General features: G+C 33.9%; 1 protein-coding gene across 5 annotated transcripts in view; it reads left to right on the top strand.

Annotated features, from left to right (window-relative positions):
• The window catches only part of PPP2R3A (protein phosphatase 2 regulatory subunit B''alpha), a 151,377-nt gene that overhangs the window by 120,156 nt on the left and 16,201 nt on the right, over positions 1–15,020 (top strand). For all 5 annotated transcript variants that reach the window (XM_036219782.1, XM_016140354.2, XM_016140355.2 and 2 more), the window contains one exon: positions 282–388. In XM_036219782.1, the coding sequence (XP_036075675.1) occupies positions 282–388 (107 nt within the window). The remainder of the gene's footprint in view (positions 1–281; positions 389–15,020) is intronic.

The following is a 15,020-nucleotide window of genomic DNA, read 5'->3' as shown; positions in this document are numbered from 1 at the left end:
GATAGCTTCTGGGTAAATCGCCAGAGGAGGAGGCAGTAGAGAAAGATCTCTGATTAAAAGGCTGAAAATCTAGACCAAAAGAATCTAGCTGCTGAATAGTTCATGATTAGAGGTGTAAAAAATCATTTTAGGAGTGTTACTTTAGCACCTCTTTAATGTATTGAAATGAAACATTCAGACAGGTTTTTTCAATGATATATATAACATTTGTGATGACCTATCTCCAGTTCTTTGTCTTTGATTATTTTTATTTCCTGTGGCTGTATATTCTTTCCAATCAGGATGTTGAAAATGATGTGCCTGAGCCTTCTGACTGGGACAGGTTTGCTGCTGAGGAGTATGAGACTCTTGTAGCAGAGGAGTCTGCACAAGCACAGTTCCAGGAAGGGTGAGTGAATCTCCTTGTGTCTTGAACTTTTTTAGCAGGGTAACCATATCGGGAATACTGAAAATGCCTTAAAAATCAAGCTAGTAATCTTTTCCTATATTTGCCATTTTTGAATATCATAAAAATGAGTAATTTTAAGCAACTTTAGTTGAATGATTATTTCCCCCAGCAGTCTTTTCTCTTCCCTTCTTAACCAATTTCCTAAAAAGTCTTCATGTCCCATTTTCTTTAATGGAGTTGTACCTTTCACTGGAAACTAAGATCATTGTGTCGTTGTGCAGTCATACTACTTTATTAGTGATGTGAGTAAACTCTGTAAATACAGGAGGAGGCTAAAAAAAACTGAAGCTCTTTTAAGTAATAAAGATGATAATGTTTAAAACAAATCTTTATCATATATGGTTTTCTGCATTCAACCCTGAACAGGAAGGAACTTCTATATAGAATTCATTATAGTGGTAAGAAATTTAATTATCAGAAACTTTTACTGCTTATGCTTATTTAGAACATTTCAGTAACTTTATAATTTGTTGACTCCATCATCTTTTAGCAATTCCTTTAGTAGTTCCTCTAATTCTTCCTTAGTCATTATTTCTCTAAGAGTATTAATTAATACTTATTATTAATGTAATATACTTTTTGAATAGGAAGTACATTCATGATTTAATATTCAGAGAAACAAAAGAATAGTAAAAACTTTCCTATTACCAAGTTGTCTCCAGAAGCAACCACTGTTAACATTTTCTTGTGTACCCTTTCAAAGACAGTTTCTTCCTCCCTCTTCCTTACCCTTCACACGTCCTTACATTGTCACTCTCGTGTGTGGGGGGAAGGGGGCAGGGGGAGAGAGATACACACATATATATTCTTTATTTTTTCTGTTACACATATGATAGCATACTATATTCATTGTTTGGTACCTTGCCTTTTCCATACTTCTGCAAAGTTTCTGTTATACAAAGATGAATAAGTTTTAGAGAACTTATTCATCTGCTATACAACATAGTTACCTATAATAAAAATATGGAATGGTACACTTTAAAGTACGTTAAAAGGATAGATCTAATGTTCTGCTGGAAAAAAAACACAAAACACAAGGAAAGTTTGGGAGGCAATAGATATTCTTAGTACCTTTGTTATGATGACAGGTGTATACATATGTCCAAACTCATCAAGAGATATTCATTAAATGTGTACACATTTTTGTATATCAAGTAAATCTCAGTGAAGCTAAAAACAATAACAGCAAAGACCGGGAGAACAGCATGATGAACTACGGACTTGTATTTTATGATCACTGAAGTATCAGTGAGACTTCACAAATATTTGGGAGGCCTTGAGTGTATGAGGAATAAATTAATAAAATAACTAAAAGTTGGGAGGGGGGATAACCAATAAATTGAAGATTATTTCATAGGTGTAGCTAATGAATGCTCTTAAATTTTTACAGCTGCATAATATTCCACTATGTAGTTATACCATTATTTTACAGTCCTTTGTTCATGGGCTATGTTTCACTATTAGAAATATGTTGCAATTAATAATGTTATAACATGTCGTTTTATACACATGTAGGATAATTTCTAGAAATGTAGCAAACAGTAGCATGCTTGCAAAGATATAGGAGGATTTTAGAAAAACCAATTTACTAGAATTCAAAGATAAATAAAAGTTTATTTGGGGGGAGTTCCATTTTTTAAAAATGCAAGTCACCAAAGGGGAAAAAAATCAGTCTTGCCTCAGATACTTCCACAATAAAAATGAATACTGGAAGACCATGAAATTATAGTAGAGTCTTGAATACCCTACTCACAGCCACAGATGGATAATCAAGACAGAAAGTTATTAAGGAAATGTTGGCCTTAAATGAAACTTTATACCAAATGGACTTAATTGATATTTATAGAACTTTTCCATTCCAGAATGACAGAATACATATTTTCATGTGCACATAGAACAGTCTCAAGGATAGACCACATGTTGGGCACAAAAGTAGTCTCAATAAATTTAAGAAGATTGAAATCATACCAAATATAGTTTGATACAATGGTATGAAAAGAAATCAACAAGAAGAAAATTGGAAAAACCACAAATATGTAGAGATTAAACAGCATGCTACTGAACAACTATTGGATCAAAGAAGAAATAAGAGATCAAAAGATATATAGAGACAAATGAAAATATGACATACTAAAATTTGGGGGATGCAGCGAAAGTAGTACTAAGAGGGAAGTTTGTAGCATAACACGCCTACCTCAAGAAACAAGGAAAATCCCAAATAAGTAACCTAATATTACACCTTAAAGAACTAGAAAAAGAAGAACAAATAACAAAGTCAACAGAAGGAAGGAAATAATAACGATCAGAGTAGGAATAAATGAAATAGAGAACAAAAAGCTGATAGAAAAAAAAATAATGAAACAAAGCTGGTTCTTCGAAAAGATAAACAAAATTGACAAATCTCTTTAGACTCACTGAGAAGAAAAAAGACCAGGCTAACGTTCCCATGATACCAAAACCAGGCAAGGACAACACAGAAAAAAAGAAAATTACAGGCCAATACCTCTGGAAGAACATAGATGCAAAAATCCTAAACAAATACTAGCAAATCCAGGGATGCAAGGATGGTTCAATATCCACAAATCAATGTGATACACCACATTAACAAAATAAAAAATAAAAATCATATGATCAATACATACAGAAAAAGCAAGATATAACATCCATGATAATAACACTTAATAAAATAGGAATAGAAAGTACCTCGGCATAATAAAGGCCATATATGACAAACCCTCAGCTAACATACATTGTCAATGGGGAAAAACTGAAAGCTTTTCCTCTAAGATCAGTAATAAGACAAGTACGCCCACTCTCACCACTGTTATTCAACATAGTACTGAAAGTCCTAGCCATATCAGGCAAGAAAAAGAAATAAAAGGCATCCAAACTGGGAATTAAGAAGTAAAATTTTACTTTTTACAAATGACATGATTCTATATATAGAAAACCCTAAAGACTTCACCAGAACAAACAAACTTAGAAACAATAAACACATACAGTAAAGTTGCAGCATACAAAACCAATATACAAAAATCTGTTGCATTCCTATACGAACAAAATATCAAAGAGAGAAATGAAAAAAAATCCTATTTACAATCACTACAAAAAGAGTAAAATATCTAGGAAAAACTTAATGGAAGTGAAGGATCTATACACTGAAAATTACAAAACATTGTTGAGAGAAACTGAAGACATTAAAAAAATGGAAAGAGGATCTATGTTCATAGATCAGAAGAATTAACATTGTTTAAATGGCTGTATTGCCCAAAGCAGTAATCCCTATCAAAATCCCAATGGCATTTTTCACAGAAACAGAACCCAAAAAATCTTCAAATTTGTATAGAACCACAAAAGATCCCAAATAGCCAAAGCAATCCTGAGAAAAAAAGGGGGAAAAAAATGTAGGCATCACACTCCTTGACTGAAAATTATATTACAAAGCTACAGTAATTGAAACAGTATGCTATTGGCAGGAAAGCAGACACACAAACCAATGGAAAAGAATTTGAGAGCCCAGAAAGAAACTCACACACGTATGGGCAACTAATTTTCAACAAAGGAGTCAAAAACACACAAGGAAAAAGGAAAGTCTCTTTAGTAAACAGTGTTGGGAAAACTGGAAAGCCACATGCGAAAGAATAAAACTAGACTACTATTTGACACCATACACAAAAACTAACTCAAAATGGATTAGATCTGAATATAAGACCTGAATCAATAGAATACATAGAAGAAAATATCAGTATTAAATTTATGGGCCTTGGTCTCAAAGGTATTTTTATCAACTTGACCCCAAAGTCAAGGGAAATCAAAGCAAAAATAAATGAATGAGACTGCACCAAACTAAAAAGCATCTGCATAGGAAAAGAAAACATCAACAAAACAAAAAGGCAACCAACAAAAAGAGACAAAACATTTGCAAATGATACCTCTAATAAGGGGCTAAAACCAAAATATATAAAGAACTCATTACAACTCAACAATAAAAAAAAAAAATCTGATTTAAAAATGGGCAGAGAACCTGAATAGATACTTTTCCAAGGAAAACATACAGGTGGCCAACATATATGTGAAAAAATGCTCAATATCACTATTTATAAGGAAAATGCAAATCAAAACCACAATGAGATACCACCTCATACTTGTTAGAATGGCTATTATTAATATAGGTATTGGAGAAGATGTGGAGAAAAGGGGACTCTTGCACATTGCTGGTTGTAGGAATGTAAATTGGTGCAGCCACTATGGAAAACAGTATGGCAATTCCTCAAAAAATTAAGAATAGAGCTACTATATGACCCAGCAATCTCTCTTCTGGGTATCTACCTGAAAAAATTGGAAAACACTTATTAATAAAGATATATGTACCCTTATATTTATTGTTGCATTATTTACAATACCAAGACATGGAAATAACCTAAGTGTCCATCAATGAATGAGTGGATAAAGAAGATGTGGTACATATATACAATGGAAAACTACTCAGCCACAAAAAAGATGAAATGTTGCCGTTATGACAACATAGCTCCTGAGAGTATTATGCTGAGGGAAGGAAGATGGAAAAGGACAAGAACCATATGATTTCACTCATATATGGGATATAAAGCAAAAAGCAACAAGCTTTTAGATACAGACAATAGAATGGTGGTTACTAAAGGGAAGAGGTTGGGGAGAGAATGAATAGAGTTAAGGGGGTCAGATACATGGTGACGGACGGAGACTAGACTTTGGGTTGTGAGCACACAACAGAATACACAGATGTTGTATTATAAAGTTGTACACTTGAAATTTATGCAGTCTTATTAACTAATGTTTCCCCAATAAATTTAAAAATATAAAAAAATAATAGCAATTAACCCATTTAAATGTAGAAAGGATATTAATCAGAACATAAAATTCTAGAAAAATTATGTAACCAAAACAGGTGTAGAAAGGAATAACAATTTAACTGAAATTGGAAGATAGAAAGAATATATATATGTGTGAGTTTCATTAAGAGGGCCTCCAAAATACCCTCTAGGGCTGGTAAGTCAAGTTGAGAGTATAATAATATTAATTAAAATAAACACTTTAAAAAACCAAAGCCAAACTCTAAATATTCTAATTAAATCACAAAACATGTACAACAGAAAAGAAATACACAGGTCACACAACATAAAGATGACAGACCTAAAGCAAATATTTTTAGATCAGTGAATATAAATGGAATAAAGTCACTTTTAAAAAGAAAACTATTCAATTATGAAATGACAGCAAAGGTTGAATAAAAAAAAGAATGAACTGAACACCCAAAAAAACTGTCCTGATAATATCAGATTTTTTTAAAGGAAAAACTCCAGAAAGAAAAAAGAAATTAAAACCTATTATTTACAGCCATTGTAAACTATTCCCTGAAAATACATAAATTACCTTAGTCTATAGATCATTTACAAAATATATATTAGGCCACAAACAAAAAGAGAAACTTTCAGTGAAATAAAGTAGATGGGATCAGATCGAAGAGGGAGCCAGAGCTTAGGTTCTATGCAAGAGGATGCAGAAGATAACTGTTACAGATAAAGGGAGCAGTATTTAAGGATGATCCACATTTGAGCTTGGCTGAAACCAACAGCAAAAGGGAGACCAGAAGAAGCATCCAGGTAGGCCACACCCTATATAGTCATGTGTCACTTAACAGCAGGGATACGTTCAGAGAAATTCATCCTTAGGCAATTTTGTCCTTGTGCAGACATCATAGAGCATACTTACACAAACCTATATGGTATAGCCTACTACACACCTAGGCTATATGGTATAGCCTATTTGCTCCTAGGCTACAAACCCGTACAGCATGTTATTGTACCAAATACTGTGTGCTTTTAACACAACAGTATTTGTGTATATAAACAAATACTATTTGAAGAGGTGCCATAAAAATAAGGTGTAAAAGATAAAATGTGTTTGTGTACATGTGTTGGGGGAGCAGGGGGCTGGCTGTGGAGGGAGGCACAGTCTAAGAGTTAACATCAGGAGTGGGGAGGGAGAAGGAAAGAAAAGGGAAGAGAAAGGGTTGAACAGAGATCGAAAGAGACCCAGAAAGTTAAAGTGTGAGATGAAAAATAAAAAAAGGAAATGGGGGCGGGGTGGGGGAGGATGGGACTGAGAGAAGGAGAAACTGAGGGAAGTGAGTTTGTGTGTGAGTGATGTGTGTGTGCTTGTGCACAAGGGTAGGTGAGGGTGGGCAGAGGGCAGGTTCCTGGGCTCTCTTCCTACCCAATCCGCTCTTCTTGCTCCCTTGCCAGTTACAGCCCCAGTTAAAGGGAGGTGTATGCCGAGTCTCTTCTTTTTAACCCCCATAGCTAGCAGGAAATTCGTCATCTTAGGTCCACCTTTTTCTTTCAATATCGATCCAACTTTTTGCTTATAATCCATTATAATTTTATGGGACCACCATCACATATGTACTCCTTCATTGACCAAAACTCATTAAGTGGCACATGACTGTATATCCCATCCTACTCCTAAAGGAAAGACAAAAGCAACGTGTGTGAGATCTAGGGGCAGAGAAAGTACAGCCACTGAAACATCCACACAAGCAGCATGGCCCATACCCATCCCCCACACTGCCCCACCCCCATTCTCACTGAAAACACTAGCAGCCCCACATTGCCCCCTCCTAAGCAGCCAATGCAAACAGGCAGCAGTCTGTTCCCAACTACATAGAAAAGTAGACAAATATCAAAAAGTTGACAATACCAATAAAATAGTCAACAAATGCAAGAACTTTCACCCTTGAAAGGAGACTCACTACAGCAACAGAACAAGACATCAAAATGAGTATATTTACTATTTTTAGAGAGATAAGAAAGAATATGGCACACTTGAAGCAAGACTGGCCAGTTTCTTGGCAATGAAAAGAAAAAACTTTAAATGAAAAAACAATCATGGGGTTGAATAATTGAATGGACAGAGCTGAAAAGTTTTCAATTTGGAATATTAATTGTGGTAGTGGGATAAGAAATCTTAGCAGAAACCAGTAGAATTAACAGACAGATAAATCTCAGAATTTTAGCTGTTTAAGCATATGCAGGTACAGGAATCAGCAATTTTTTTTCTGGCTAGGTAGGAACTATTTCGGGCTTTGCCATTCTTTGTACAACTACATTGTAGTTTGAAAGTAGCCATAGATAATACATAAGCAGATGAATGTGGCTGTGTTCTGATAAAATTTAATCATAGACACTGATATATTAAGTTCATGTAATTTTCACATGTCATGAAATATTTGATTTTTCAAATTTAAAAAGGTAAAAGCATGAGCTGTACCAAAACAAGTGGCAAGACAAATTTGGCCCGCAGACTGTAGTTTGCCAATCCCTATATTAGAGTGAAATTTCAGAAGATAAAAGAACTGAAAATCTACCAGAGGGAAAAAAAATAGATTACCCACAGAGTGAACACAGAAAAAGAGCAATATCATTCAAATACTGTAAAGAAAATAACTTTGAACCTAGAATTTTGTTACTATTTAACTGTGAGGGCTAAACAAGGGTATTATCAGACATTCAAAGATGCAAAAAGTTTACCACCCACAAACTATCTCTGAAAGAAATATTACAAGATATTCTTTAGCAAGAAGATAAACGGATCCTAGAGGAATAGTGGGATGCAAGAAACAATCATAAGCAACAAAATTAGAAAAATTTATTTTCGGAACTATTCTTGACCACAGATATTATCATGAGATAGTAAAAGGTGGTCAGGGTAATATGCTCTGAATCTTTATTAAAGTGGAGAATACAGACGCTGATAGATTTTTATTTCTTTAACAATGGCTAGAGTTAAAAGTTAAGGTCATTCACTAAAAGAATAAAAATGGAAAACTTTCTAATCCCATTTTTAGAAAAAGACAGTTATTAACTAGGAAAAAACTGAGTAAAGAAAACAATCTACTAAAGACAAATGTGTTAATCAGCTTTCTTTTGGTGGCTAGTAACCTAAACTCAACTCATATTGGCATAGCAACACATTATTACTATTAGCAAAGTGAACATTGGCTTATAGAACTGAAAAATCCAGGGATATTACTGACTTTAGAGACTCAGACTTTCTCTCTTTCATATCTTAGATATGCTTTTCTTTCATTCTTTCACTCTTAAAGTAGTTCATAAGTGGTGGCAAAATGATCACTTAAGAGCTTCAAGTAGAAATAAAAGAGGAAATCTCTTTCCCACAAGTTCTAACAAAAGCCCAGAATTTGTATCCTTTTGGCTGTAATTGGTTTGGTTTGGATCTTAGTCATAAACCAACTCCCGAAGGAGTTAGGCCTAGAACTGATCTTGGAGAGGGGTCAAGTCTATCTAAACCATATGTTTTCCAAAGGCAAATTGGGAAAATTAGAGAATATGGCCAAACAACAAGGGAATGCTATACTGATAAAGGAAAAACTGATGTGCACTGTAGAAAAAGAAGAGACAAAAAGATAAAGACAGTACAAAATAAATTATCAGAATAAGTCCAGATATAGTATCAATTGTAAAACTCAGATTGGATTAAAAATCAAACTGTATCCTATTCTTATATTTATACCTAACAGAGGTAACAGCCAAATGTATATAACAAGAGGAAATCAGTCATGGCAACATTAATGAGACAAATAGAATTCAAAGCTTCAAAAGAAATCAATATTTCAACAGATGTCCATGAAAATAAGTTATGAACTTTATGCAGTGTATAAAACAAATCAGATAAAAATACAAGGAAAAATTGACAAATCTACAGTCATGCAAAAACCAACAAATCAGATGGGCAAAAAATAAAAATACAGAATTAGGTAAGCTATATCACAGATACCCAAATATATACTTGGTACCCAAAAATATACATGAAACAACCACAAAAGTGCCTATTAAAACATGAAGGAAATTCCAACAATTTTGTTTAATTGCTAACATACAAGCGACATTTGTTATTTAAAAGGTAATCTGAAATTAACAACAAAAAATGCACATATCTGGAAAGTTAAAAAACTTTTTTAAATGTTAAATCAAAATACAAATTATAGTCTTTTAGAACCAGGGAACAAAGCATTGTATTTATTAAAATCTACAGGATATGAAAAGGGGAAATTTGTAACCTGTATATTGAAGTAAATGAATTAGGCCATCCTTTCCGGGATACATTATAAAGGATGACAAAATAGACCCAAATAAAGTACATAAAAAGTTAAAAGTTTTATTTTTTTTAATCTGTTATACACACACACACATATACACAGCATACTATATGCCAAGCACTATTCTAAATATTTTAAATATTTTAATTTATTAGGTGTTCACAAAAACTCTATTTTGTAGATGCTGTTATTCTCATTTTACAGACATGAAAACTTAACTAGAATATTAAATAATTTGTCAAATCTACCAATATATAAAAGTAAGTTGGTTTTATACCAAGATTGCAACTGTAGTTCAGCTTTACAAGGTCTGTCATTAACAGATTAAGGGAGAAAAAATATATATAAAGATTCTTTGAAGGCACATGATAAAATTTAATATATTAAAAATATATTTAATATATTTTTGGAAAAAAATCTTAAAACTAAGCAAACTTAAGAAGACCATCTCATTAACAGTTAAAAGGTATTAATCCCATAAACCTGAAATAACCAGTTAAAAGTATAACAGGAAAAATTTCCATTTGTAATAACAAGAAAAAAAGTGACTTGAAAAATATACATGAACATAAAACTTCATCAAAAGATATAAAGACTATTTGCCATGTTAAAATTATTAACTCGATATGATCCCCGAAAATATATTGTGGACCGTGATAGAGCTAATTCTAAAACTCATGCGGAACAATACACAAGAATAGCAATGAGTTTTGAAAAGAAAGGAAGGTATGGTGGGGATACAGGGGAGGTGCACTATTAAAGCCATATTATTAAATATGGTGTAGTATCCATGCTTAAATAGAAAATTTATGTATAGCAATGTAGTATATGATAAAAGTAGTATCTTAAATGTGTCAAGAAAAGACCAACTAGTAAGTAAAATGGTGGCTTTCTGTGATAGGGGAAAAGAATGTGCACATTATACTAATGTGTGCATGCAAATAAACGGACTTTAAAAGCATAAAAGAAATGGGAGAGAAAAAAAGAAATGGGAGAAATTTATAAGTGTACTGAAAATTATAAATTTTGGTACATTTAAAAAGTGACAAATTTTGTATCACAATCAAAAGGCAAACAAACTAGGTTGCATTATATGACAAGTAGAGTTCTTTTATAAATCACATTCTTCAAAATCAATAGCAAGAACAAAAATACCGATTCTAAATGGTCAAAAGACAGAAATTTCACCCAGGAATTAAACATGAAAATTCCTACTTTACCAACAGTTTAAATGTAATTGCAGACGAAACAATTTTAACTATATGTACCGAACAAGGCCCCAAAACACATAAAACAAAATTGCAAGACAGTTCAACAAGTAGTTGGAGATTTCCACACTCTTCTTTCAGTAACTGATACAACTACAGACATCAGTAAGAATACAGAAGACTTGAACAACACAAAGCATTTAATCTAATCAATAGAGGATACATTACAAAACAACAGGAAAATATATGTATTCAAGTGCACATGGAACTTCTCTTGGACAGACCATGTTAAGTGAACAAAACCAGGCTCAATAAATTCAAATGGATTACAGTAATATAAAGTGTGTTGTTGGACCACAGTATAAATAAATTAGAAGTGAATAACAGAAAGAAATCTGGGAACCTCCAAATTAAACCTGGAAATTAAATAACATACTTCTAAAAACACATGGGTCAAAAAAGAAACCACAGGGAAATTTAAAAATTTCTTGAAGCGAATGAAAATAAAATGTAAAAATGTATGTGTGCAGTTGAAGTAGTGCTTACAGGAATATTTATGGCTTAGAAAATCTAACAATAATATAAGCTTCTACCTTAAGCTGGAAAAGGAAGACCAAACCAGACCCAAAGAAAGTAAAAGAAGAAAAAATAAACATCTTAGTAGAAATTGATGAAATAGAAAATAGGAAAACTTGAGTCTTTGGAAAGATTTTTTTCTTTTTTTTTTTTTAAGAAAACTTTAGACCAAGAAAAAAAAAAAAAGAAATTGTCTAGATTAAGAAAATCAGGAAGGAAGGAGGAGACATCACTATAGACACTACAGGAATATAGACTTCTGGAAACATGGCGGAGTGAGAAACGTCCCCAGATCTCTCCCCTTGAAACAACAATAAGCTGAACATCTAAAATGCAACAAAAAACACCTGAACTGCACACGAACACGTCTGAGTGTGGGATGTGTGCATATGAGCTACCGCAGGTCAGAACCCCGGGTGTTGGGCTGTGAACTGGGAGAAATAAAGAAGCTGCCTCTCACAGCTGCTGGAGCTCCCTGTAGGAGGAGGGGGAGGGGAGAAGGTGCAGCGATTTTCCTGAGAAGCTATACCCGGGAGTGCTGAGCTCCACGTGGCTGGCAGCAGGGCCCAGTCATCAGGGGAGAAGGCAGAGAAGAGGGAAAGCAGAGAAAAAACAGTTGATTTTAACTGTTTGTGGTTGCAAAACCGATGCTGAGCCACAGCCTCCAGACCCCAACACGGAGGACTGCCCCCCCCCCCCAGCGTCATATCCTCCAAGACTGAACGCCACAGAACCCAAGGGGAATATGAGCAAACACTACGAAAAATGTTGCTAACACTGACAGGGCCTGAGACTGAGGGTAGTGAGTGTGATTAGGTATCTACAAGAAAATAAAAAGACATTATGAATGCTTTATGTAAAGCAGGATGCAACAGACTTAGAAACCACCTACTGGAAACCAAAAGAAAAGTGTCTTCTTTGCAGCACGCTAAAGAGAGACCTTTATATGATAAATTTTCTTTCTGGAAAAACAAAAGAATACTCTTCCATTAATGCCCAGATGTAGAAATAGTCCATTAAACACCATGAACAACCAAGGTGACATCTCAAAAAGAAAGAGAAAAATCTCCAGAAAATAAACTTACAGACATAGAAATATGCAACTTAAATGACAAAGACTTTAGGATGGTACTTCTGAAAAAACGATGAGTTCCAAAACAAGTCATATCAACAATTACAGAAATTGAAAAAAAAAAAAAAAACATAATGAGCAGAGCAAGGAGATGGAAACCCTCAAAAAGAACAGAATAGATCTTCTGGAGATTTTAAAAAAACACACTGAAAGAGTGAAAAATGAAATAGCAAGCTTGGAAAACAATTGACCAAATGGAGGAAAAGATCAGTGATATGAAAGACAGAAATCTAGTAATAAGTCAGAAGAAAGAAGAGAGAAACTGAAGAATGAAAAATAATTAAAGAGAAATACAAGAACTAGCTGATACCATCAGGAGAGGAAACATAAGAATAATGAGCATTATCAAAGGCAAGGAAAAGGAACAGGGACTAGAAAGCATTTTCAGACAAATAGTTGATGAGAATTTCCCAAATCTAAGGTGTGAGCTGGAGCTTGGAATTCAAGAAGTCAACAGAACATCCACTTATCTCAACCCAAAAAGGCCTTCACCAAGACACACTGTATTAAAATGATCAAAAATCAACAACAAAGACAATTCTCAGGGCAGCCAGGGAAAAAAAGATGGCAACTTATAAAGGAAAATCCATTAAATTATTAGATTATTACCATGCAAGCTGGAAAGGAGTGCAATGAAATATTCAAAATATTAAGTGAAAGGAACTATCAGCCTAGAATAATGTATCTAACTAAGCTCTTCTTTGGATATGAAAGAGAAATTAAGACCTTTCTACACATACAAAAATTGAGGGAATGCTCCACTACAAGGCCTACACTACAGGAAATACTGAAAGGGGTCAGCTCACCTAAAACGAAATGACAAAAAAAAAAAAAAATACATAACTAGGAATAAGGTGACTATCAAGCAAATAGAAGCAGAGGAATGCAACCCTTACTAAGAACAAGGCATTATAAGCTTAAAAAATAAGAGAATTGCTATAGCAAGAGAGTAATGAGCATTCAGCATACACGAGGACAAATTGAGACAACAATGATTGAAAAGGGGAGGATTCAATGATGCAAATTTGCAAAGGGGAATGGAGATAAGGCACATGCAAAAGAAAATGGACGAGTGTATATAAATAATGATCCTTTATATATTCATAATGGTAACCACACACCAAAGATTCAGAACTGAAGTATAGAACATAAAACAAGAAGAACCAGAGTCAAAACCCACAAAAGCCAACCAAATAAAGAAAACGGAAACACAAGGACAAAGAAGCAATGGAAACACCGAGCCACCAGAAAACAAAAGATAAAATGGCTATAAGAAGACCTCATGCTTCAATAATCACCCTAAATGTGAATGGAATGAACTCACCAATAAAAAGGCACAGAGTTGTAGAATGGATCAAAAAATAAAACCCAACCATACACTGTTTCGAGGAGACACATATCAGCGCCAAAGACAAACAAAGACTCAAACTGAGGATATTGCATGCAAATGGCATTCAGAAAAAGCAGGAGTAGCAGTACTAATATCAGATGAAATAGACTTCAAAACAAAAAAGGTAAAGAAAGATACTGAGGGACACTTCATAATGATAAAGGGAATCATGCACCAAAAAAACCATAATACTTATTAATATCTAAGCTCCCAATCAGGGAGCCCCGAAATATATAAAGCAATTAATAACAGAACTAAAGGGAGAAACAGACCAAAACACTATCGTAGTAGGGGACCTAAATACCCCACTGTCAGATATGGACAGATCTTCCAAACAGAAAATCAATAAGGAAATCACATCCTTAAATGACACATTAGACTCACTGGACGTAATTGACATTTACAGAGCCATCCATCTCAAAAGAGCTGCTTATACATTCTTCTCTAGTGCACATGCAACATTCTCAAGGATCGACCACATACTGGGACATAGAGATAGCTTCAACAAATATAAGAGAGTTGAAATCATTCTAACCATATTCTCTGATCATAATGCTTTGAAACTAGAGATCAACTGCAAAAAGAAAGCAGGGAGAACCACTAATACATGAAGATTAAACAATATGCTACTTAAGAATAACTGGATCAAGGAAGAAATAAAAAGGGAGCTCAAGAGATATATAGAAATGAATGATAATGATAGTACAACATATCAAAACTTTTGGGACATGGCAAAAGCGGTCATAAGAGGAAAAAGTTCGTATGAAAACAGGCCTATCTCCAAAGACAAGAACAATCCCAAATAAACAACCTAATGCTTCATCTTAAAAAACTAAGAACAAATGAAGCCTCAAGTCAGCAGAAGAAAAGAAATCATCAAAATTAGAGCAGAAATAAATAAAATTGAAAACAAACAAAAAAATACAAAGGAAAAAAATAAATGCAACAAAGAGCTGGTTCTTTGAGGAGGTTAATAAAATTGACAAACCCCTGGCTAGACTCACTAAAGAAAAGAGAAGAGACACAAATAAAACAGGGATGAAAGAGGGGAAATAATACTGACATCGCAGAAATACAAAGGATCATACAAGAATACTATGAAAACGTAT

This window comes from Rousettus aegyptiacus, unplaced genomic scaffold (assembly GCF_014176215.1).
Source record: "Rousettus aegyptiacus isolate mRouAeg1 unplaced genomic scaffold, mRouAeg1.p scaffold_m13_p_4, whole genome shotgun sequence".
NCBI classification, from domain to species: Eukaryota; Metazoa; Chordata; class Mammalia; order Chiroptera; family Pteropodidae; genus Rousettus; species Rousettus aegyptiacus.
This window is presented reverse-complemented; position numbering and strand designations above follow the sequence as displayed.